At 38.1% G+C, this 22401-nt stretch overlaps 2 protein-coding genes across 8 annotated transcripts in view; one reads left to right on the plus strand and one right to left on the minus strand.

Annotated features, from left to right (window-relative positions):
- Positions 1-8327, plus strand: part of SLC3A1 (solute carrier family 3 member 1) — a 33716-nt gene extending 25389 nt beyond the window's left edge. Inside the window, exons 8-10 of the mRNA XM_047746720.1 lie at positions 1504-1671; positions 2522-2638; positions 7723-8327. Of these exons, the coding sequence (XP_047602676.1) occupies positions 1504-1671; positions 2522-2638; positions 7723-8163 (726 nt within the window). The 3' untranslated portion in view covers positions 8164-8327. The remainder of the gene's footprint in view (positions 1-1503; positions 1672-2521; positions 2639-7722) is intronic.
- Positions 1-22401, minus strand: part of PREPL (prolyl endopeptidase like) — a 68046-nt gene that overhangs the window by 9074 nt on the left and 36571 nt on the right. For 5 of the 7 annotated variants that reach the window (XM_047746715.1, XM_047746714.1, XM_047746719.1 and 2 more), the window contains 7 exons: positions 19372-19569; positions 15975-16150; positions 14021-14237; positions 10695-10844; positions 10171-10294; positions 9292-9365; positions 6333-8960 (listed from right to left, as the gene is read on the minus strand). In XM_047746715.1, the coding sequence (XP_047602671.1) occupies positions 8871-8960; positions 9292-9365; positions 10171-10294; positions 10695-10844; positions 14021-14237; positions 15975-16150; positions 19372-19569 (1029 nt within the window). In that variant the 3' untranslated portion in view covers positions 6333-8870. Of the gene's footprint in view, positions 1-6332; positions 8961-9291; positions 9366-10170; positions 10295-10694; positions 10845-14020; positions 14238-15974; positions 16151-19371; positions 19570-22401 lie in introns of those variants that run through there. The other 2 variants (XR_007130302.1, XR_007130301.1) reach the window with 1 other exon arrangement.

A 22401-nucleotide genomic window follows, 5' to 3' on the forward strand; every position in this document is an offset into this window, starting at 1 on the left:
GTAAGAAAAATCCAACTAAAAGTGAGCACTAGAAAGGTCAAATAGTGACAATTCTCTAAATGGAGCTTTTGGTGAATTCTAAACTTATTCTGCCCCTCCAGTGGCTCCTGTTTCATAGCTACGGTAGTTCTAAGGCTGAGGTTTTCAAAGCTATCAAGGATCTGAGGGGGATGAGTTCAAGGCCTGTTAAAATGACACAAAGCTTGATGTTTTCCTTGAATAAATGCTTCTTGGATTGTTGAAAGCCTTTAGCTAGTTTCCACAGTTCTTATCAAAGGCTCTCAATAAAATAGAGGCAAAATTTGACTTTTCTGGCCATAAAAATAGAAAAGTAGCTTATAACGGTCTATAAAAAGATAACTGTAAAGACAGTTTCAGTACATCTAAAAAAAAAAAAAAAAAGGCAACCTCCATCCAAGTTCTTATTCTCAAAGGCTGGTTTTGCATCATACCCTGCCTTGAGTAAGTGATGGAGTTTCTCAGAGAGCTTGTTTCATCATTTGTAAAATGGAGATAATACCTGAAAATGGAGGAGGGCAATCAGATGTAATGTAGGCATGAAAATATCTATTTTTTAAATTTATTTAAGTAATTTTTATATCCAACATGCAGCTCAAACTCATGACCCCAAGACCAAGAGTTGCATGCTCTTCTGAGTGGGCCAGCCAGGTGCCCCGTAAGTACTTTAGAATAATAAATAGTAAAATGCCATGCTATTGAGATTGAGTTGTGGTATATCTTAACAAAAGTTATGATGTTGTAAGGACTAGATAATATGAAATTAGAGCATTTAACAGAAATACCACATTTTAAAGTAGAAAGCACTTCAGAAAATTTCCTCTTGGACTATGTACTTTTCTCTACAGAAGTTGATTTATCTTTAAAATTTGTTTTTGAGTATTTTTTTTAAAGATTTTATTTATTTATTTGACAGAGATCACAAGCAGGCAGAGAGGCAGGCAGAGAGAGAGGAGGAAGCAGGCTCCCTGCTGAGCAGAGAGCCCAACACGGGGCTCGATCCCAGGACTCTGAGATTATGACCTGAGGCGAAGGCAGCAGCTTAACCCACTGAGCCACCCAGGCACCCCTGTTTTTGAGTATTTCAAAAGACACACACACCCCTCAGAAATCTCTCCTGCTTCTGTGCTTTCCACCTCTTCCCTCCTTCTTGTGTTATAGGAGAAACATTTTCGTTTCCTTCCTTGTCCTTATTCTCTTATACAAATGTGTGAAAATACTAACATGCACCCTCCTAAATTTTGTATTTGCAATAACTCTGTGAAGTAACTTGTTACCACTATCTTGTTAATCATAATGGCCAAGACAGTAAATTGGTCAGTTAAACAGTAAGTACCAGTGTTGGGACTCAAATCCAAGTCTGCTGATACTAAGGTGTACCCACAGCAAACTTGGTTTTACTGTCTAATGAACTTTTTGTAGAATAGAGTAAATCTTCCAGAAAACTGTATACTGAGCTGTGTTCTTAAAGTATCTGCCTTTCAGATTGGTGGACCGGACAACACCCGGCTGACTTCTCGTTTTGGGGAAGAATATGTCAACATCATGAACATGCTTATTTTCACACTCCCTGGAACTCCCATAACTTACTATGGGGAAGAAATAGGAATGAGAAATATTTTAGTCACAAATCTCAATGAGAGCTATGATATTGTAAGTTAACATTATCTAACTATGTGAAACCAGAGAATCTACTATTCCTATTCTACTGCTGAAAATTATATTTCTGCTTTCCTTTCTTACTATCATACAGCTCACTTGCTTGTGTTTCCTAAGCCACACAACTGAACTGTAGTGCCCAGGAATCTACATTTTAAAGATGTTTTCCAGCTGATTCTTTGGCACACTGGAATTTGAGAACCCGTGTTTTGAGTTTGGAACATTAATTATAGTGCTTGTCTGTAGTGCTAGACTTCATCTGAACACAGCACAAAGATTCTTCCTTTCATCTTGACAAATGTAAATGCACAGCTTCAGACTTGACTGGTTTTTATTATTTTTTGTTTGAGACTATGGGTATCAAAATTGTGTTGTTGGGTGAACCTGTAATAATTTGTATGGTTAGCTTTCAATGTAGGAGATCCAATTTTCCTCAATTTGTGTGTGTGCCTTCATGTGCAATAACCAGGCTGGGTAACAGAGGACAGCGCTTAGGCTTACTTGTACATGCTGCATACTTGAACTCCCCGTCACTGTACCACGGAATGAACTGGTAACGATACATCTTGAAATCCTACATTGCTCATTCTTAGGGAAAAGCAGTAAAAGATGCCAAGCATGTATCGAAGTCCAGTTACTATAATTTATTGAAACTCAAGATGTCACTATTTTCCAGTTAAAAGTGTGAAGCTGGCTTACGTACTGAATATTGAAGTCTTTTCATTATGAATGCTAATGAATACAAGTATTAAAAAGAAATACAGGAAATTAAATAATTATGAAGTAGATCATGCCCAAACGACATTTCTTTGACTAACTAGAGCACTGTTTTCTTTTGATACAGAATACTCTCCTCTCAAAGTCACCAATGCAGTGGGACAATAGCTCAAATGCTGGTTTTTCTGAAGCCAGTCACACCTGGTTACCCACCAATTCGGATTACCATACTGTGAATGTTGATGTAAGTATCACTGAAAATGTTATACTGATTCCAGAAACAGGATATGAGTTTCTATGCTGCCAACATATACTCACCATAAGAGTACCTAAAACCTTAACTGATGTAGCTTTAAGTCAATCACATAGACTTCTCTTATAGTTAAGTCATGTTTTTGTGAAAATACAAACTGGTACAGAAGTGAACCATGTGAAGTATTGTATTGAATATATACATAATTGTTCACTGGAATTACTTAAAAGGAGCTCAAGGCTCTTAAAGATTTTATTTCAGAGTGAGAGAGCATGAGCTGGGGTGGGGTTGGGGGGGGGGAAGCAGACCCCCTACTGAGCATGGAGCCTAACACAGGGCTTGATCCTAGGACCCTGGGATCATGACCTGAGCTGAAGGCAGATGCTTAACCCACTGAGACACTCAGGCATCCCCTAAGATCTCTTGGCTCTTAAGAAAATTTTATGGAGGTCTTTCAACAAGCCCAGCTATCTGTCTTCCTTTCCTGCCCTCAAAAGGAAGGAGAGGAGGAGATCCATTAAGACTCTTTACCTGGAGAAACCAAGACATGAGTAATTCCTAACAGTAGCTGTTCTGGAAAAGCACACCCTTTGGCTTTTGCTCTTTTGCCTATACTATTTTCTGTTCTCAGGTGATCAAGTTTACCAAATTCTGCTGAAATTGCTGGAATCTGTGCATTCCTGTTTAGAAAATTTGTTTGCTCAATACATTTCCTTAGACCAGAACAATAATGAGATGGCTCCAGGTGGAATCATGTACCAGTGAAAACGGGTCACTGGAAAACTCAGGAGAAGAGAAATTACTGGCACTCCATGAGAGGCAAAAATTTCCCCTTATCCCAATTTACTATTTGGTAATTTTAAATTACCAAAGTATAGTTGACACACAACATTATATTAACACACATTATATTAGTTTCAGGTGTACAATGTAGTGATTCGACAATTCTGTACATTACTCGATGCCTGCCACAGTCAGTGTAGTCTTCCCAGGTTATTCTGTTTCGAGCTTCATGCAAACCCTCCTATGCCTACAACTCCCTGCTCTCCACAGATAGTTTTGGGATAGTATTAGTTTTTGTTTTATATATTCATAGGTCCTTGAAAACAAAAATATGCATTTTAACATTTGTGCTTTGGATTTAATACATCTCTTGATTTTTGTTATGTGTAAAATGTATACTAAATGTATACTAGAAGACGTACAAAATGCAAATTAAGAGTTTTTTCCTCTAACATTCACCAAGACTTTCAAATGATTATGAGTAATATTTGGAGGGATGCTGAATTGTAAGAAAGTTACCAAAAGTTAGGCAAGGCTATTTAAAATATATCCATAAAAGCCCTAGAGATAGGAAAGAGTTTAAGTAATTTCTAAAAGAAAGTAAAATTAAACTTCCCATAACTACTAGAGGTAGGCAACTGAAGACAAGGAGTATCATAATGCAAAAGGAAATGATCACCAACAGTTGAGAAAAATTGAGATGAGAGACACCACTGTTAACACTGTAGAAAGTAGAGATAGAGCAAACATAAGACTTAATTATTGGCATACTGCTTTATGGAGTCTCTTGATTCTTTGATTAGGGGTGGCTCAGTTGGTTGTCTGCCTTTGGCTTGGGTCATGATCCAGGGTCCTGGGATCTAGTCCTGCAATGGGCTCCTTGCTCAGTGGGAAGCCTGCTTCTCTCTCTCTGACTAAAAAAAGAACGATTAGGTATCTTAGAAGTGTAGAACATTGTGAAACACTGAAAAAGAAACCCTAATTAGTGTGCAGGAAGACTGATCCAGAGCCTCCCCCCAGAATGCACTGTAAAAAGGCAAATAATAGTGTAAAGAGAAAAATGTTGATACTTCTAGAAGAGAAACTAGAAGGAAACCTACAATCCAAGAAATAAAGAAAACCCAGATATTTATCTTTTCTAGAATGGTAAGAATAAAGGCAGAAGCCAAAACAGATTGCCCAAGCAAAGGACTGAGAGTTGCTCTGGCTTGTCAAGTGGATCCTAGAACACATTAGAACTTTAATCTTTAAAGCTGTGATTGGAAACTTGATTCTAAACCTATAATCCTAAATCCATTCCAATAGGCATTCAAGAATATAGACCTAGAAAAGCAAGGACCTCAATTTTTTCTATATATAGCTACTCTAAACAAAAAATGAATCTAAAAGAAAGACATGATGTGGGGTGCTGGCTGGCTCAGTCAATAGGACATTTGACTCTTGATTTAAAGGTTTTAAGTTCGAGCCCCACACTGGGTGTAGAGATTACTTAAAAATAAAAGACATGACGTAGAAAATACAGTAAGGAAAAGAACTAAGGATATTTTTTGATACACAATGTAAAAGAAGGTATTCTGGAACAAAAATCTTAGGAGATTGACTTCTGTATGGAAAATGGCAGGAGAGAGAGAGAGAGAACGTGTAAGCAAGCAGGCAGTCTTTTCAGGGCATGGAAGCAGAGTAACTCACTCTAGATTTGAGCTTAGTGGCCATTCACCACTAAGACTATTAAACAGAATGTAAAATTCACTTCCCGTGACACACTAGCACCACTTCTAGTGGCTACATTAGACAGAGCAAATACAGAACACTTCTGTAGCACTTCAGGCAGTTCTGTTGGACAGCAAGCATTGCTCCAAATGTTAAGTATATTTTAAAATGGTTATTAAGAAGTGCCTAGTAAGTGTTTAAGGGTGCAATTTTCCTTCTCTCTTTTTTTTAAAGATTTTTAAAAATTTATTTGACACAGGCAGAGAGGGAGAGAGCAAGCATAAGCAGTGGGAGTGGCAGGCAGGGGAGAAGCAGGCTCCCCCCTGATCTCAGGACCGTGGGATCATAACCTGAGCCAAAGGCAGCCACTTAACCGACTGAGCTGCCCAGGCAATTTTCAAAGAACATTAGAAGGAAAAGTATTACATCAGATCAACTTGATGCTAAAAAGGATGAAAACAATAGTGCAATTATAAATGAAAGATAAAAAAGGGCTGAGACATGGGGTGCTTGGGTGGCTCAGATCATGATCCCAGGGTTTTGGGATGGAGCCCCGCATTGGGCTCCCTGCTCAACAGGAAGCCTGCTTCTCCCTCTCTCACTCCCCCTGCCTGTGTCCCCTCTCTTGCTCGCTGTCAAATAAATAAAATCTAATTTAAAAAAGGGGGGGCTGATTCAAAATCTGACATAAAAGACACAGCTAAAACAATTAAAAAATTAAAATAGCTGTGGTGGCTATAGCTATCAAACAAACAAAAAAATGCATATAACCTTTGCCCTAGTAATTTCATTCTGGGAATACCTGTGTATGTGGAAAATGATGACTCTGGAAAAAGAGTCAGTTGAATATAGTTAATAGTTGAATAGTTAATTTATGTAATTTATACAATGGACTAGTATATAGCTTTTAAAAAGAATGCACTGATATGAGACCATCTCTAACATATATTAACATGTATTAAATAAGAAATAGTGTCCATAATGGTATCATCCCACTATTTGTATAATGAAAAAGTGTACCTACATATGTTTGCAGAGGCATAAAATGTATTATGATACATTTTATGTCTATTTCTGAGAGAGGAAGTGAAAAGCTAGGGGACAGTGTTAAGAAAAACCTTATTTTATATATTCCTCTTATAAATAGATTTTATATTGCATGCATTCCTATTAGAAAAAAAAGTTACAAAAAGCAGGTGTGGAAATATTTAATAGCAGACAAAATAGAATTCAATATGAAAAGCATTATGACACAACTGCAATTTTCAAAATTGATAAAAGAACATTCCACTACAAATCATGAATCTATGCATCTAACAATAGCTCCAAAATTTATAAAACAAGTACTAATAAGAAATGCCAAGAGAAACTGACAAATCCACAATTACAGAGACACGTCAACATACTTTTAGGAAGTAGACACAAACAATAGGTAACACTTACTGGGCACTTCTTCGTGAGTGGCACTGAACTATGCTTTTCCATGCATTATCTAAGGCTATAGAAAATGTTAATAGTAGTTTGACAAGTCATATACATGTACCATAAATACCTTTGTACCTGATAACAGAGAATAAACATTTTTTCAAACATTCAGCAGATGTTCACCGAAGACCACACATTAGGCACCTGCCCGCAAACAGCAATGATAACAGCAACAACAGCCACCACCGCAGTTAACAGAGTCCAAGGCAATGAACACTACCACTGATTTGGCAACAGCTCTGATGAAGACTAATTTGGCATTATGCATCAAGTGTTCATATTCTTTGACACAGTCATTATCTTTCTATCCTAAATAAATAACCCAAATGTGGGGGAGGCACTAAAAATATGCGAAAACATTAGAAAGCTGAATGTTGAAATGAGAGAGATTGTTAAGTATGGTATATCCATCCAATATAATATCATCCAATATAATATTTTCCTGTTATTATTAAGATGACATTTTAACATAACAGAAGATGCCTGAAATGTTAAAGGAAAACACAACATTAAATTGTTTATGTTTTATAGAGCTGTGAAATAAAGCCTAATCTTCCTTAATGGACAGACGTTAAGAAGTATGATTTTTAATTTTCCCTTTAGGCAGCATTTTGCTTTGCACCTTTTACCATCAGCTATGCAAGGAACACAGGTGTGCTAAAGCTAAAGCAACCAACCCACATTTCTACAAAAGTGAACAGACAGGCCCTCAGAGTCCGAGGCCACAGTGCCTGCTTTTCTGCTAGTTACAGTGTAGCATAAAGGGACTGTATTTAGGCACGTTAAACACCAGATGACTCAGACATGGACATTCGCTTTGAGATTCCTAAAGTGGAGTCAGATTTGGTCCCTCATCATCTCTGGCCAAGATGTAGCAGGGCACGAGCAAACGATGACTCCCTGCATTTGCAGTCTGTCAGTAATTAAACTACTCTTATTACCTATCATTACTTAAAATTTGGTAGTCATTTTAAGGGGCAAAACAGAGGCAATTTTTTTTGGGAAATAAGTTCTGGCTGATACTAGAAATACACTAAAAAACCGAAACAACTCTTAGAATCAAACATTTATGTTAAAAAAAAATTTTTTTTAAATAGGTCCAAAAGACTAAATCGAGATCAGCACTGAAGTTATATCAAGACTTAAGTCTGCTGCATGCCAATGAGCTGCTCCTCAGCAGGGGCTGGTTTTGCTATCTGAGGAATGACAGCCACTCTGTTGTGTACACAAGAGAGCTGGATGGCATCGACAGAGTCTTTCTCATGGTTCTGAATTTTGGAGAATCAACAACAGTCAATCTAAAGGAAATGATTTCTAATATTCCCACGAGAGTGAGGGTAAGGTTAAGTACCAATTTGACCTACAAGGGCAGTGAAGTTGATACGTATGACATTTTACTGGACAAAGGAGAAGGCCTCATCCTTGAATACAACACGAAAAATCTCCTTCATCACCAAACAGCTTTCAGAGACAGATGTTTTGTCTCCAACCGGGCATGCTACTCCAGTGTGTTAAACATACTGCACAGCTTGTGTTAGGCACCTTTATGAAAGAGATGAAGACACTGGCATATCCTGTTCTATTACAAGCATCTGCAGTAACTTCATGCACAGCACGCTGCTGGGTGAATACAACTTGAATTGTAATGGCTTTAGAAAAGGTTCCCAAATGTTTTTTAAAAATAATAAAATTATCGCTTGTAGAACTTGTAACTTTACTGAGATAGCATCAGTAAAAGAGATGATCAGAACACCTTAGGACTCCAGATTATTAGAAAGATCTGGTGAATTCTAATGTGAAAAATGTTATCTTTTTTCATAAAACACAGGCATAGAAATTGGAGGATGACTTACTGCGGAACTGTCTAAATACATTTACTAGCAAAGAGGCAGGACCTTGATTTGTAAACTTTTCAAAGAAAATGTTAGAACAGACAAAAACAAAGCGGTTCTGAAGGGGTGGGGAAGAGTTGTGCTGTCACCAATCCTTCCTTCACCCCCACGTCCATGTCCTTCTGAGGAGCGTGGTTTGAAAACTACTTACTTAGGCTAAGGGGCATGTGCATCAATGGAGAGAACAGTGTAAGCAAGTGAGATGTACACCAGACAAAATTTGGATGCAGAAGCAAATTTTAAAAAAATTACTTACGAACTTAAAAAAAAAAAATCTCACTTTTGCTTACCCAATTGGAAATAAGACTATGAAATATTTCAGTGTGTTTCCAATTCCCCCGGAATGCAGCATTTCAGAATTTTAGATACTTCTTAAGATTCTCAAAAACACTGGTGCTGTCAAGTCCAAGTTCCTCATACAAGAATTTAATTTGGGCTGTGATCTAAAAGAAACACATTTAAAAAATTAGAGGGCCTTTGTGGTAAAACTCCAGTGCTAAATCTCTTTGTCTATCCATCTTCACTGAACACTTAAGTCAACAGTTTGTGGCAAGGGTATTTTTATTATTTGGGACAGAGGCAGAAGGTGCTCCCATTACTTTAACAGAGCTCACAAGTGTTACGAGGAAACCCTTTCTCTTGACTGTCAGAGTTCCTCTTCCCTGCCTTGGGCCTCAGCCACAGACCAGACCGCTAGGAAGCAGCGGTCATAAGCTCTGCTGCAGCCACTGGAGTGCTGACTACCTGGCAACAGAGAAGAGCTTGACAACATACCTTTTTGTGAGAGTCCTCAATCACATGATTGCCTCCAGGCTGAATATCTAACACAACATTGGGGGCCTGATAGCCTGAAAGAGTTAACATATGAAACAATTAGATTCTTTGAGACTCATTTCTCCCCCTCTTCTCCCACATATGCTGTTAAAATCATAGTGAAGGAAAAAGGCATAAATTATCATTGCCAAGAAAGAGATGGGAAGGGGCAAGCAGAAGACAGATTTCTGAAAGAGAGGAAACAGAGGAGGATGACCAGTGGCTGAGGACACTGGATGGAAGATACTTGTAGGGTCACATGGAGAAGGTTGTGATGCAAGAGGAAGCCAGACTGGCCCTGTGCAATCAGTTTTGTGATCTGGAAACAGCTGCTATTGCAGTGGGTGAGTATGAGGCATGAAGGTGAAAACCATGTGACTGAAGACTTGTGTGTGGGCCCCTCCCTCCCTGAGTCCAAAAGGTCTTGCTAAGGAAGAAAGGTAAGAGCTCTTATCCAATGAAATAGAAAGACCTAGAGAAAATCAGCTAATTTGGGCACCGAAGCTCCAAAGCAAAAGCTTTAGAATTTCTTTTTCAGAAGTTTCCAAAAATAACAGGTCAATTATCATTAAATGAATGTTTTATGACAGTCACCTCTAAGTTGTACTGGGTGTTTAAATTTTTCTTTGTGCCTTGCCTTATTTTGTATTTCCTTCCAAAAAGAGGCAAGACAGGTATAGTTATATATGCTTCAACTGAGTAGTCAATGTAGAAAAACCAGCTTTTTGTCCAAAATCATGGGCAGATGATTTAGTCTATAGCATAAAGTGTATTACTGAGTAGTATGTGGACGGCAGTAGTCCATTTAGCTAGGTTCCCTGCCTACAGGTGGTCTCCTACCTTCACCAGCATCCTTAGCATGCTCCATGATGGCTTCCTTGAGTTTCTCAGTATAGTTTACAATTCCTTTCAGAGGTACACGCTCATCGTTTTCATAAGCCGTGATGTGAATGGAAGGATAATGCTGAAAGAAAAGAAATGCAAATTTTACATTATTCCCTATGGTCCCTTTCTACCTTATAGATTATGAAAAAGAACTACCTCCAATTTTTTGATATAGGTGCTAGATTATTTTCTTCTCATTTGAGAGAGAGATCTATGGTATTATAATACTAGGCCACCTGCTACTTGGAATAGCCTTTCCTTGGCTAGCGAGGCCATGACCATAACTTACCTGTTCTCCTGAGCTATTAAATTGAAAACAAACGTGGACTATGAGCAGAGATGGGAGCTGAAAGGTATTTGGATTTTATAACCAGAAACAACCTAAATTCCAGTAAATTCCTGCCTCGGCATGGGCAAGTATCTTTTTGATTATCTTTTCTATCACTTTAGGATAGTGTATCAGAACTGTCTTTCACTACCTGTGGTTTAATATTTTGATAGGGACAGTAACGTTTTATGTAGTTCTTGTGTTTTTCATCAGATGAAGGATTCCCCCATTCTTCTAATTCTTCTAATGTCAGAGGAAGTGTGGTGTCCATCATGGTGTTGAGAACATCCAAGAAAGGTGCCTAAAAAAAAAAAAAGCCAAAGAAATTCAAACTTTGTTAGGATACTTAAAATATAATATTTTTCTGAAACTCATTTTAACAACCTTTATGAATATACACGAAGACATGAGAGAACAAAGGTCAAGAAGCCATGTGGATTTCCAGGGGGTGGACTAACTACTCAGTCCTTACCTAGGGCCCGTGATTTATAACAGGCCTTTATGGTTTTCAGACTCTGAAAGTGCTAACTTTATGTATCATGTTTATATATATACACACATAAAAACATGTGTGTGTATATGAAGAATTTCTTTTCTAATTTCACAATTTTTAGTTTGATGCCTTTATTTATACATATATTTTATATAAAAGTAACAAATGCTACCACCTTATATCCATTAGGATGGGTACCATTAAAAAAAAAAAGTGTTGGCAAGGATGTGGAGAAATTGGAACCCTTGTGCACTGTTGGTGGGAATGTAAAATGGTGCAGATGGTATACTAGTTTCTCAAAAAACTAAACTTAGAATTACCATATAACCCAGCAATTCTATTCCTAGGTCTATATCCCAAAGAATTAAAAGCAGGATCTTGAAGAGTATACCCATGTTCACAGCAGAATTATGAACAGCCGCCAAAGGGTGCTAGCAACCTGGTGTCCACTGATGGATGAAAGGATAGGCGAAGTACATACAATGATACAAGGAATATTATTCAGCCTTGGGAAGGAAGGAAATTCTGACATATGCTACAATAATGCATGGACCTTGTGGAACATTAACTAAGTGAAATAAACCAGTTACAAAAAGACAAATAATGATTCCATTATAGGAGGTATAGATAGTTTAATTTATAGAGACAGAAAGTAGAATGGTGGTTCTGAGGGGTAGGGGAAGGGAGTGCAGAATTTTAGTTTTGCAAGATGAAGAGAGTTCTGGAGATTGGCTGCACAACAATGTGAACATATTTTAACACTACTGTACTACTGAACTATACAGTTAAAAATGGTTAAGATGTTAAATTTTCTTATTTTCTCACAATTAAAAATGAAAAACCTCAACATGAGTAAACCAGCTGGACATTTTATATTTAAAAAAAAGGCAATAGGGGCGCCTGGGTGGCTCAGTGGGTTAAAGCCTCTGCCTTCAGCTCGGTTCATGATCTCAGGGTCCTGGGATCGAGCCCCACATCGGGCTCTCAGTTCAGCAGGGAGCCTGCTTCCCCCTCTCTCTCTGCCTGCCTCTCTGCCTACCTGTGATCTCTCTCTCTGTCAAATAAATAAATAAAATCTTAAAAAAAAAAAGGCAATATATGTTAATTGAAGAAAATCTGGGATATTTATTTATAACCAGTGTTAAAACATTTAATAACATGGCAGCTGCTTTTTTCACTTACCTTGTAGTCTTCTGTTAACATGCTTTCCACCTTTTCTCTTGCATTAACATTAACCTAGTGGGCAAATGCAATTCTTTCTGGCTGCCTAGCATCTGGACTGTTTTTCTGCATTTAAACTATTCCTAACCTTAATGAGGCAGAGCTTGCCTCTCACTAGGGAGGGGCTTAATTTCTCAGTTTTCCCAGCACACAGAGTAGCCACATGACTTGGGTCTACCCAATTGGACATATTATGCTCCAAACTTTGGATGGGAAGTTTGTGGCCCAAAGTAGGGACCACGGAGAATTTCTTGTGGTAAAAAGTGTCACATCTATATTGAGTGTTTAGAAGCAGCAGTGGCAGTATGAGGTGACTTGTGCCCAGCAGGGATGGCAGTGATGGCTTCCCTGGGCCAGTTTTATGGTATATTTTGGAACCAGTTTCTGGCTGTGTAACCTCTATAAGGCTGGTTTTATACCTGCCCTTACTCAGTATCTTTTAATAAGCCCCTTTTCTGCCTAAATTCATGACAGCTAGTATTTGGTGCTTCTAATTAACACTATGCATCCTCTATCGTTGGATATCTAGGTTGATTCCACTTCCTCACTATTATAAGCAACGTGGGGTAAATATTCTTATACATACATTTCTGATTATTTCCTTTCTAATTTCTAAAGGCCACAGATTAGTTGTATTTTATTATATTGTAACTATTATCTTGTATATAGGTTTTCTTCCCTCTTTACTTAGTATTTCTACTTAAAAAAATAGATTTATAGATCAGGATTACTTAACACTTATTTACTTAATAGAAGCCTACAGTGTATACCCCTCATCCTCAAAATAAAAGAAACCTGAAAATAATTTACTCTCCCCCTCCCAGTCATTATTTTCTAGCATATCTGACCAGGAGCAGAATGATGAAGGTAAAATGAGTGGCTATAACATAATTTCATAATTTTGGACACCAGGAAAAGACTATACAGTTGACCCCTGAAGGACACAGGTTTGAAATTCGAAAGTCCACTTACACCTGGATTTTTTCCAATAGATATACATACAGTACTGTATAAACAAATGTATTTTCCTTATGATTATCTTAATATTTTCGCTGGCTTATTTTAAGAACATAGTATATAATATATAGAATATATAAAATATGTGTTAAAATTCACTGTTTATGTTATTGGTAAGGCTTTTGGTCAGGAGAAGGCTGCTGAGTTTTCGGGGAGTCCAAAGTTAAACATGGGTTTTTGACTGTGTGTGGGGGTGGGGTCAGGGGTGGTGTCGGTGTCCCTAGCCTCCATGTTGTTCAAGGGTCACCTGTAGAGATTAAGATCAAAGCAAGATGTTTCAATTACAGTACAGAAAAACTATCCCTTATAAAGATCTTTAAGAATGGAGTATTTAAAAAAGGAAAGCCGCTACAACTAGGACCGAAATGTTGATGGGCAATGATTGTCAAAGGATTTTGTGGACTCCAGTCACAGTGCGCTCTGCCTGACTCCCTGAGTCATAAGTGCTGACTCCTCCACCAATTCTAAATGTTTTTAAAAAATGAGAAATAAAATGAGAAAAGCCATTAATATCCTTCAGTGGAATTCTCAAAAATTAATAAAGAACACCATCAAGGAAGAAGAAAGGACAAAGTAGTTAAAGGAAATTTAGAAGTTCTCTCAGAGCTATAATTCTGTGTTTAAAATTTAAAAGCTCTGTTATTACTCCTGTGCTATGGTAAAATTGTAACAAATATTTTTCATAAAGTAGCCAATGGCTTCATGCCTCCCCGCTCTGTAAATAGCAGAGAACAGAGTATACTCACCTCCAAAGTCACAGCTCTCAGCAGCTCTGGATTAGAATTACACAATGCTCCCACAAGCACCCCTCCAGCACTGAAAGCAGTCAGGGTTGTTAGACTTGGCTGAGAAAAGCCTTGGCCATGAAGCGTCTTAATGCAAGCCTCTAAGTCAGCAAGGCCATTGAGTTTTTTAGTTAGACGGCCATCAGCGTGCCACTGGAGGCCTAACTCACCACCACCTCTGAAATTAAAGGGCAAAAAAATCTTTTAGTGGGGGAAAATATTAATGATATAGGTCAGGGTCAGCAAACTGTAGCTGCTGGGCAATATTTACTCAGATATCTGTTTTTTTTTTTTTAATTTTTTTAAAGATTTTATTTATTTAACAGAGATCACAAGTAGGCAGAGAGGCAGGCAGAGAGAGAGGAAGGAAAGGAGGCTCCCTGCTTAACAGAGAGCCCGATGTGGGGCTCGATCCCAGGACCCCGGGGATCATGACCCGAGCCGAAGGCAGAGGCTTTAACCCACTGAGCCACCCAGGTGCCCCTCAGAGATCTGTTTTATTGTTGTTTTTGTTTTGTTTCGAAATGGCTTCAGAGCTAAGAATGGAATTTACATTTTTAAAGGTTGGGAGAACAACCAACCAACCAGGAATATATAATAGAGACCACATGTGGCCTACAAAGCCTTAAATGTCTACTAGTTTTTTTAGTGAAAAGGTTTGCCAATCCCTGATACAGATAATCAAAAATGGATTTACCAAATGTTTTTTAAAAAATTAAGAGTCATTGTCATTTTTTTTTCCTTCACGTAAAGTAAGCTCTATACCCAATGCTGGGCTTCAGCTTATGGCCCCAAGATCAAGACTGCACGCTCCAACTAAGCCAGCCAGAGGCCCCGCTACAAATAAGTTTTGGGTGCTCCCTATGGTTTACCAGGCATTCTGCTAAAATGCCAGCCTTGAAAATATATAAAAAAAGCAAAAATCTCTGTCCTGAAGGTCATAATTTTGGGGGAAAAGGAAATAGCCGCCAAGCAATGTGGCTGCTGCTTTCACACGTGTGTCCACAGCCACCCTCGAGGTGGCAGAAGGAACTTCCAGGGGGATGGCTAGGGGTATATACTTAAAGGAGACGATACCTAAGCCGAGGCTTGGAGGAATAGGAGTTCCCAGAAGCGCAAAGAAAGGAAAAACATCAAGACACAGCAGGTGCAAAGGCACAGAGGGTAAAGAATTTATCATCGGAAAGGATGTAACAAAGCTGGATATGGAGGATGTGTATGGCTGCAGTGCAGACCGCGTCTGGGTAGTAATGGTAAATGTCACTACGGAGGTAAGCCAGATCACAAGGATGGTAAATAATATACTGAGGAGTTTGGATTTTATTTTGGAGATGGGGAGGTAGAGAAGGATTTTAAGCAGAAACAGAATATTTGTGTCTTGAAAAATACCTAAAGTAAAATGGAAGTTTGAGTGGAAAAAGGATCTAGTTTGAGACACTATTTTAGAAAAGCCGGGGCACCTGGGCCTCTGCCTTTGGCTTGGGTCATGATCTCAGGGTCCTGGGATCGAGCCCCATGTCAGGCTCTCTGCTCAACAGGGAACCTGCTTCCCTCTCGCTCTGCCTGCCTCTGTGCCTACTTGTGATCTCTGTCAAATAAATAAATAAAATCTTTAAAAAAAAAAAAAAAAGGAAAAAAAAGAAAAGCCTGAACTCAAGAGAATGGAAATAACATTACTAAGATAGGACATAGACTTGTACATCAATTCTACAAATCTGGTGCAGGATCCTAAAAATCTATCCCTTTGCTTTATCAACTAGTCTGTTAAATCCACTTCCACCAGCATATGTTTAGGAATACATAGATTCAATAACACAAATGAGAAAATAAACTTTGTTCTCTGATACACGGTTATGCTGGACATCTGGCACAATGTTCTAGCACTCATATGCCAGGTAAAATGTTGTTGACTCACCGAACATGGCAATATGCTAATATCCATCCATCGTCCACCAATACCCGCCTTTCAGGTCTGAAATTCATTTTTAAATCCATTCCATAAGCTCCATATACATGTACTAGGAGGGGTTTCTTCAGCAAATCCTCAGAATCAGTTTTGTGGAAAATGGTCATTGGCACAGATTTTCCATCCTGGAATGAAGAGTTACTATACATGTAAGAAAGAGTCTTTTGAAACTGTTTATCCCTATTTTATGCATTGCTTATTGATGTTGAACACAAACTTCATTTAATGCAACAGAGAGGTGCCTGGTTGGCTCAGTTGGTGGAACATGTGACTCCTGATCTCAGGCTTGGAGTTTGAGTCCCATGTTGGGTACAAAAATTACTTAATAATAATAAACAACAACAACAACAACAATAGAGTTATGGTCTTTAAAAAAAATCATGGTTTATCCCCATTTTCAGCTCTATTGCTGACCTGTAATGTGAACTAGACAAAAGGAGTAAGACTGTTGAAAACAGTTTATTAAATGTCGCTTTTTCAGGACAGTAAAGTGATTTTTAAGGAGTTCTTCACTACCTATTATTACTGTAATTTTTTTCTTTCAAGATTAGTCAAAATATACCTATGAAGGTTAAACATCTAGCATAGCATTTTTCCTACACCTATGGCAAGATACTGACATTTTTTATCTTTGAATACTTATAAACATGCTGATTAAAGTTTTAACAGCTCAATTTTCTGTCCTCTATAGGCAGTTCTCAACCATTAGAACCAGAATTTCTTACGGATCCCTACTGACATCTATCCTCATCCTCTTCAAAAGCCTACCTTTATTTTTTAAAATGTTTAATAGTGGTTTAAGAAAGTTTTATAAATTTTAACACCTAAATTACTTTAGAGCAGGTTAATTATTCCCCAGTGTAGTTCACATTCATTAATCACAAACTGACTGAAACTAGGCATCTCAGGACAAAATTAACATAATCTGAACTATTTCTGATCTTCCTTTCAAAAGGGCAGAGAAGCTGGTTCTGTCTACTTATACAAACTAGTGAAATAGTGCTAGTTTACATAAAATAATAATAATAAAAGGGAAATAATATAACCAAGCCACTCTCCCTACTTTTTTCATTCTCATTGTGAAAACCTTAACTTTGGGTCACTGGAATATTATCAAATAAGGAGGCTATCTTTCATCATTCCTTATCACACTCAACTTGTTCTGACAGTATAACTGGAGTTTCACTTCTCAGATTCATTCTTATAAAATGAGATAGATTAATTTCTTTTTTTTTTTTTTAAAGATTTTATTTATTTATTTGAGAGAGAGACAGTGAGAGAGAGCGTGAGTGAGGAGAAGGTCAGAGGGAGAAGCAGACTCCCCATGGAGCTGAGAGCCTGATGTGGGACTCGATCCCGGGACTCCGGGATCATGACCTGAGCCGAAGGCAGTCGTCCAACCAACTGAGCCACCCAGGCGTCCCGAGATAGATTAATTTCTATAAATTATCTTTGTCTTTTCATCTCCCCAACTTAAACAATCAGAGAAAAACTTGCTGGTTGAAGACTTATGAAAAAGAAGAGGTGAAGATGGTACCAAGTCCCGTGACGGGCTGGACCCGAGTTCGTCAGCAGCGCAGAAATGCCTGTGGAGGGTTATAGCAGCAGGGCGCCTGGGCGGCTCAGTTGGTGAAGCATGTGACTTTTGATTTTGGCTCAGGTCATCTCAGGGTCATAAGACGGAGCCCTGTGGTGGGCTCCCTGCTCAGCTGGGAGTTTGCCTGAGATTCTCTCTCTCTCCCTCTGCCCCTCCCGGCATGTACGCTCTCTAAATTAATAAATAAATCTCAAAACAAAACAAAAACAAAAACATAGTAGGTTCCACTGGGCACCTGTCTCCCTTCTTCCCTAATTCATAAAGCATCCCTGAGTTTCCCAAAAACTAGGCTCACTGTTCTTTCCATTTGGGGTATGATAACTACAACATTTTGATAGATTGGTTTAATCCCACATTTCTAAAGCAGAAAAAAGCCTAAATATATATTTTGTTGACAAAAACCAAACACAAAAATCTGGAAGGTAATACATTAAATGGTAAACAATTATATCTAAGAGGTACAGCAAATGGGACTGAATAGTAGTTATCAGAACTTTAAATGTTCTGTATTTTTGGATTTCTTCTAAGAAGTGTGTATTGCTTTTGTATTATTGAAAAATACATATTTAAATAAAGCTATTAAAAGAAAATCAATGAGTTAAAAAATTGATAAGGACAAAAGGCTTTGTTACAATTCATTGCCAGCACATATGAAATGATCTAATGTTTAATATGCTAAGGTCTGAAAAGTCCTTAAATCCAAGGCCACAGTTTATTAATTTATTCCTCACTTGCACAAACTTTCTTTTCCACTATTCACTCTCCTCTTGGTCCTCACTCTTTTACACTGTACTTTGGCCGTATTGCCTTTCTTTATATTTCTTTCTTTAAATCTTATTTAAGTAAGCTCGACACCTAACGTGGGGCTCAAACTCATGACCCCAAGGATCAATAGTCTCGGGCTCTTCGGACTAAGCCAGTCAGGCGCCCCGTCCTTTACACTTCTTGAATGCACCATTTCTCCCTCAATATACGGCCTCTACATAAAATGGATTCCTCCTGCCCCCTTTGTAGGTTTTTTTTTTTTAAGATTTTATTTACTTATTTGATAGGGAGAGAGAGTGCAAGCTAGAGGAAGGGCAGAGGAAGAGGGAGAAGCAGGCTCCCTGCTCAGCACAGAGCCCGATGTAGGGCTTGATCCCAGACCTGAGCCAAAGACAGCTGCTTAACCCACTGAGTCACCCAGGCACCTCTCAAGCTTAATTCTAAATCATCTTAGAGGTACCTGAGACCTCACTTCCTCAGAGAACCCTTGCCTGATCTCTCCAGCCGAAGGGAAGGTCCCTGTGTCCTGTTTCCACTGTACTCAGTACAGCTTTCTTTGCAGCCATCAGTACGTTAGCAATTACTTCTTTGACATCGGTCATCTTCCCTGCTAGAGTTAAGCTCCATGAAGGCAGGACTCTATCAGTCCAGCTCACTCTAGTCAAGTGCTTATCGCCTTCACAATTTTTGCCAACTTTTACTATATAAGTCAACTTTAAAAATTCAAATATAAACAACATAACTCAAGAGCTTGAGATGTGCTAGTTACACATTTTCTAATCCATGTTACAATAAATATATCAATATTCAAGTAAAAAAAAATTCCAGGTAGCCTTTAAAAATCGTTTGGGTCTTACTAGGGTATGTGAGATCCACTTTACAAAACCATGCTAATGCAATACCAGCGGCAGCAACTGCGTAGCACCTGACAAAGAGCATGCCTGCAGTAGATGGGGGCTCAGAGTTGAGATTATGAAGACGTACCTTGCTTTTGGCTTCCAGACGTAAAACACGACTGGTCTTCGTGATTGGGTCTTCATGCCCAGTTTCCTCAAACAGTTTGCCCTCTGCAAACTTGTATGTATAATATTTTGGGGGACGTATTGGAGAGCAAAGCTGGAAGGGGCAGTTCTTTGGGTCTGAATTTGTATCCATTATGAATCCACAGGCCCAAGGAGGGAGCTAAAGAAATTAAGAGTTATTTTTATTCTTTATCTAGACATTAAGTATCATTAATTAAATTTCTGAGTTTGCTACAAACAAGATGAGAAGGACATCAAGTTTACTTTCATCCATTATACATAATGACTCATTTAAATATTGTTTCAGTACAAACAAATATATTTCAAATAACAAGTGAACAGAACTGTACACTGATGACCAATAAAATATGGACAAATTATAGGAAAATGGTCTTTCATGACTCTGGATTTACATGAAACCTCTTTTAATAAAAAGGATTATTTTAGCTACAGTTAAGAAAAAGAGCAAATCAAATCCCAATTCCAGAAGCTGGCCACATCTCCAGATCTCTGTTCTCCTAGAACATGAAATCTCTCTCACCTGTTTTTCCTCATTTACCCTCAGCCCTCCCCACGCTGCCCAGACAGCCATAGTGATGACAGTTATTATTCCAGGGCTACAAACTGGCTCAGCAGCACTAAAGCATTTACAATTTGTTTCTAACTTTAGCTCCCAGGCTAACCATTGTGCAGAACAAAACCTTTCCTGGCATATCCACTTTGAGAGACTCACAGCTATTATGATTAGGATTCTTTAAGGAAAAAAGGAAAGGAATCAAAATTTATTCTCTCAGAGCAGCAGGGTCCAGTTTCAAGCCTGCCACTAACATCCCTCTTACACCTTTTAAAGAACTCTGGTAAGCAGGCTGACAGAGTGTAAGAAATGGTGCTGAGAGTCAGAACGTTAAAAGAAAATTGCCTTTCTTTTCCTGAGTAATTGTAGAAAGAACAAATTCCTTAGAAAATCAGAGGTCTTGGCACAGCAATGTCCCTGGTGGGCACTATTCAAAAAGGGTAGGTGGGGGCTGTGTGTGTAAAAAGTGCACCATCTAACCCATAGAAACCATAGCCAAAGAAGTTATGTTTCGAGTGCATGTGTCTTGCAATTAATGCAAAGAATCTAGCTTCCTGAAAAACAATAAGGATATAAATTCATAATGTCTCTTAAAGAGAGTTCCTAATTTACTGTCCTCAGGTTAAGGATTATGTTCAAGGATAATGTTTATTTAAGTGCAAGCCACAGAACTAGAAAGCAGCATGTGACACTTCAAAGCTGGGAAGTCCGGCAGCATAAATGGAGTAAACAGAGACCTTAGTGGGAAAGAGCACCGCCACTACTCATCTTACAACTAGGTTTCAGAAAGAGTATACACGGTGCCTCAGTCCACAGAGGCACAAGCTTTTCTGTTCTTTGGTGAAACTTAAAAAAAAAAAAAGGTTCCATGTGCCCCATGTGGTAAATGGTCCTACTTTTAGACCAAGTGGGTTCCAATAAATAAACTCTTCAGTTATATTTTTTAAAGTATTGGGATCAAGGTTAAAGTTCACCATAACAAAACTATCCATGGGTATGGACTGCTTAGTTTTTGTCCAGCTCATGTGGAAAGAAGTATTAACCATCTCAAGGATTTCTTAAGTTATATTTCCTACTGAGAAAAACCTGTAGTACCATCTAGGAATATTAATGGACAGCACCCGAGAATAATTTTAAATTGGCTAGGTGATATGCAGATATTTCTTAGATACCTGACAGAAAAAGTTTCAGCTTTAGCATTCTACCAGCAAATCATAGTCATTTATTTGACTGAAAGAAGGTTTAAGACACACGTGCTGAAAGAAAATTGGCGCAGGTATATAAACACCTCCATGTAAACTGATGTTAGTACAGAACAATTCCCAATTTGCTTAAATTAAGTATCATGACCAATTAAAATATCATCACTTCTTTTTGCAAAAAAAAAAAAAAAATTACCAGGAAAAACTGATGATATGATGACCAAGGATAGGAGGCAAATATATTAAGGATTTTACATTTCTGTTGCTCAGACTGAGTTTAAAAAAGCCTTTTAGTCACGTGCCTACTGGGCAGAGATGTTACATACAAAAATGCTTTATAATCCACTCAGTTTGGCTTAAAGATTTTGTCCTTTGTGATTGATACTGTCTATGCATATTAATCAGAATTATCCAGTTTATGAAAGGCGCTGATCTATAAAATTTTCTTTAAGTACAACCTGGTATATAATGTAGTATTTGATTCCATGTGTTGATGACTCAGAACATTATAACAAGGCTTAACAGGTACTACAGGTTGGGAAGGGTCAGGGAATGAAGAGACAAAGGATACAGTATAAATTAAAGACATGATGTTCCATAGGAGACACTCCTAGAAGCCCCAGACCCTGGGGAACAGGGGAAAATACACTGTAGGGCACTACATAAAGCCATTACTCTCAAAAACAGGAGACATACCTGACTTTCCTAACACACAGAGATAGATGCAGAGACTAGACAAAATGAGAAGACAGGAATTTGTCCCAAATGAAAGAAGAGGACAAGTCCACAGCCAGAGATCTAAGTGAAAACAGATAAAAGTAACATGCCTTATGGAGAATTTAAAGCAATGATCATTAAGAATACTCTTGAGAAAAGAGTGGAAGACATTAAGTGAAACTATGAACACAGAGGTAAGGAATAACACAGCAAAAATAAAGGGCTCAATAAATGAAGTGAGAAACATACTTGATGGAATGAATGAAAAACAGGCTGGAATAAGCAGAGGAATGAATTAATGACCTAGAAGATAGAGTAATGTAATCAAGATGAGTAAATGAGAGAAAAAAGAATATGCAAAAAAAGAACAGACTTAGGGAACTTAGTGACTCCATCAAACATAGTAACATTCATATTATAGGAGTCTCAGAAGACAAGAGGAAAAAAGGGGGCAGAGAATTTATTTGTAGAAATAATAGCCAAAAACTTCCCTAATCTG

This window comes from Lutra lutra, chromosome 9, assembly GCF_902655055.1.
Source record: "Lutra lutra chromosome 9, mLutLut1.2, whole genome shotgun sequence".
Classification (NCBI taxonomy): domain Eukaryota; kingdom Metazoa; phylum Chordata; class Mammalia; order Carnivora; family Mustelidae; genus Lutra; species Lutra lutra.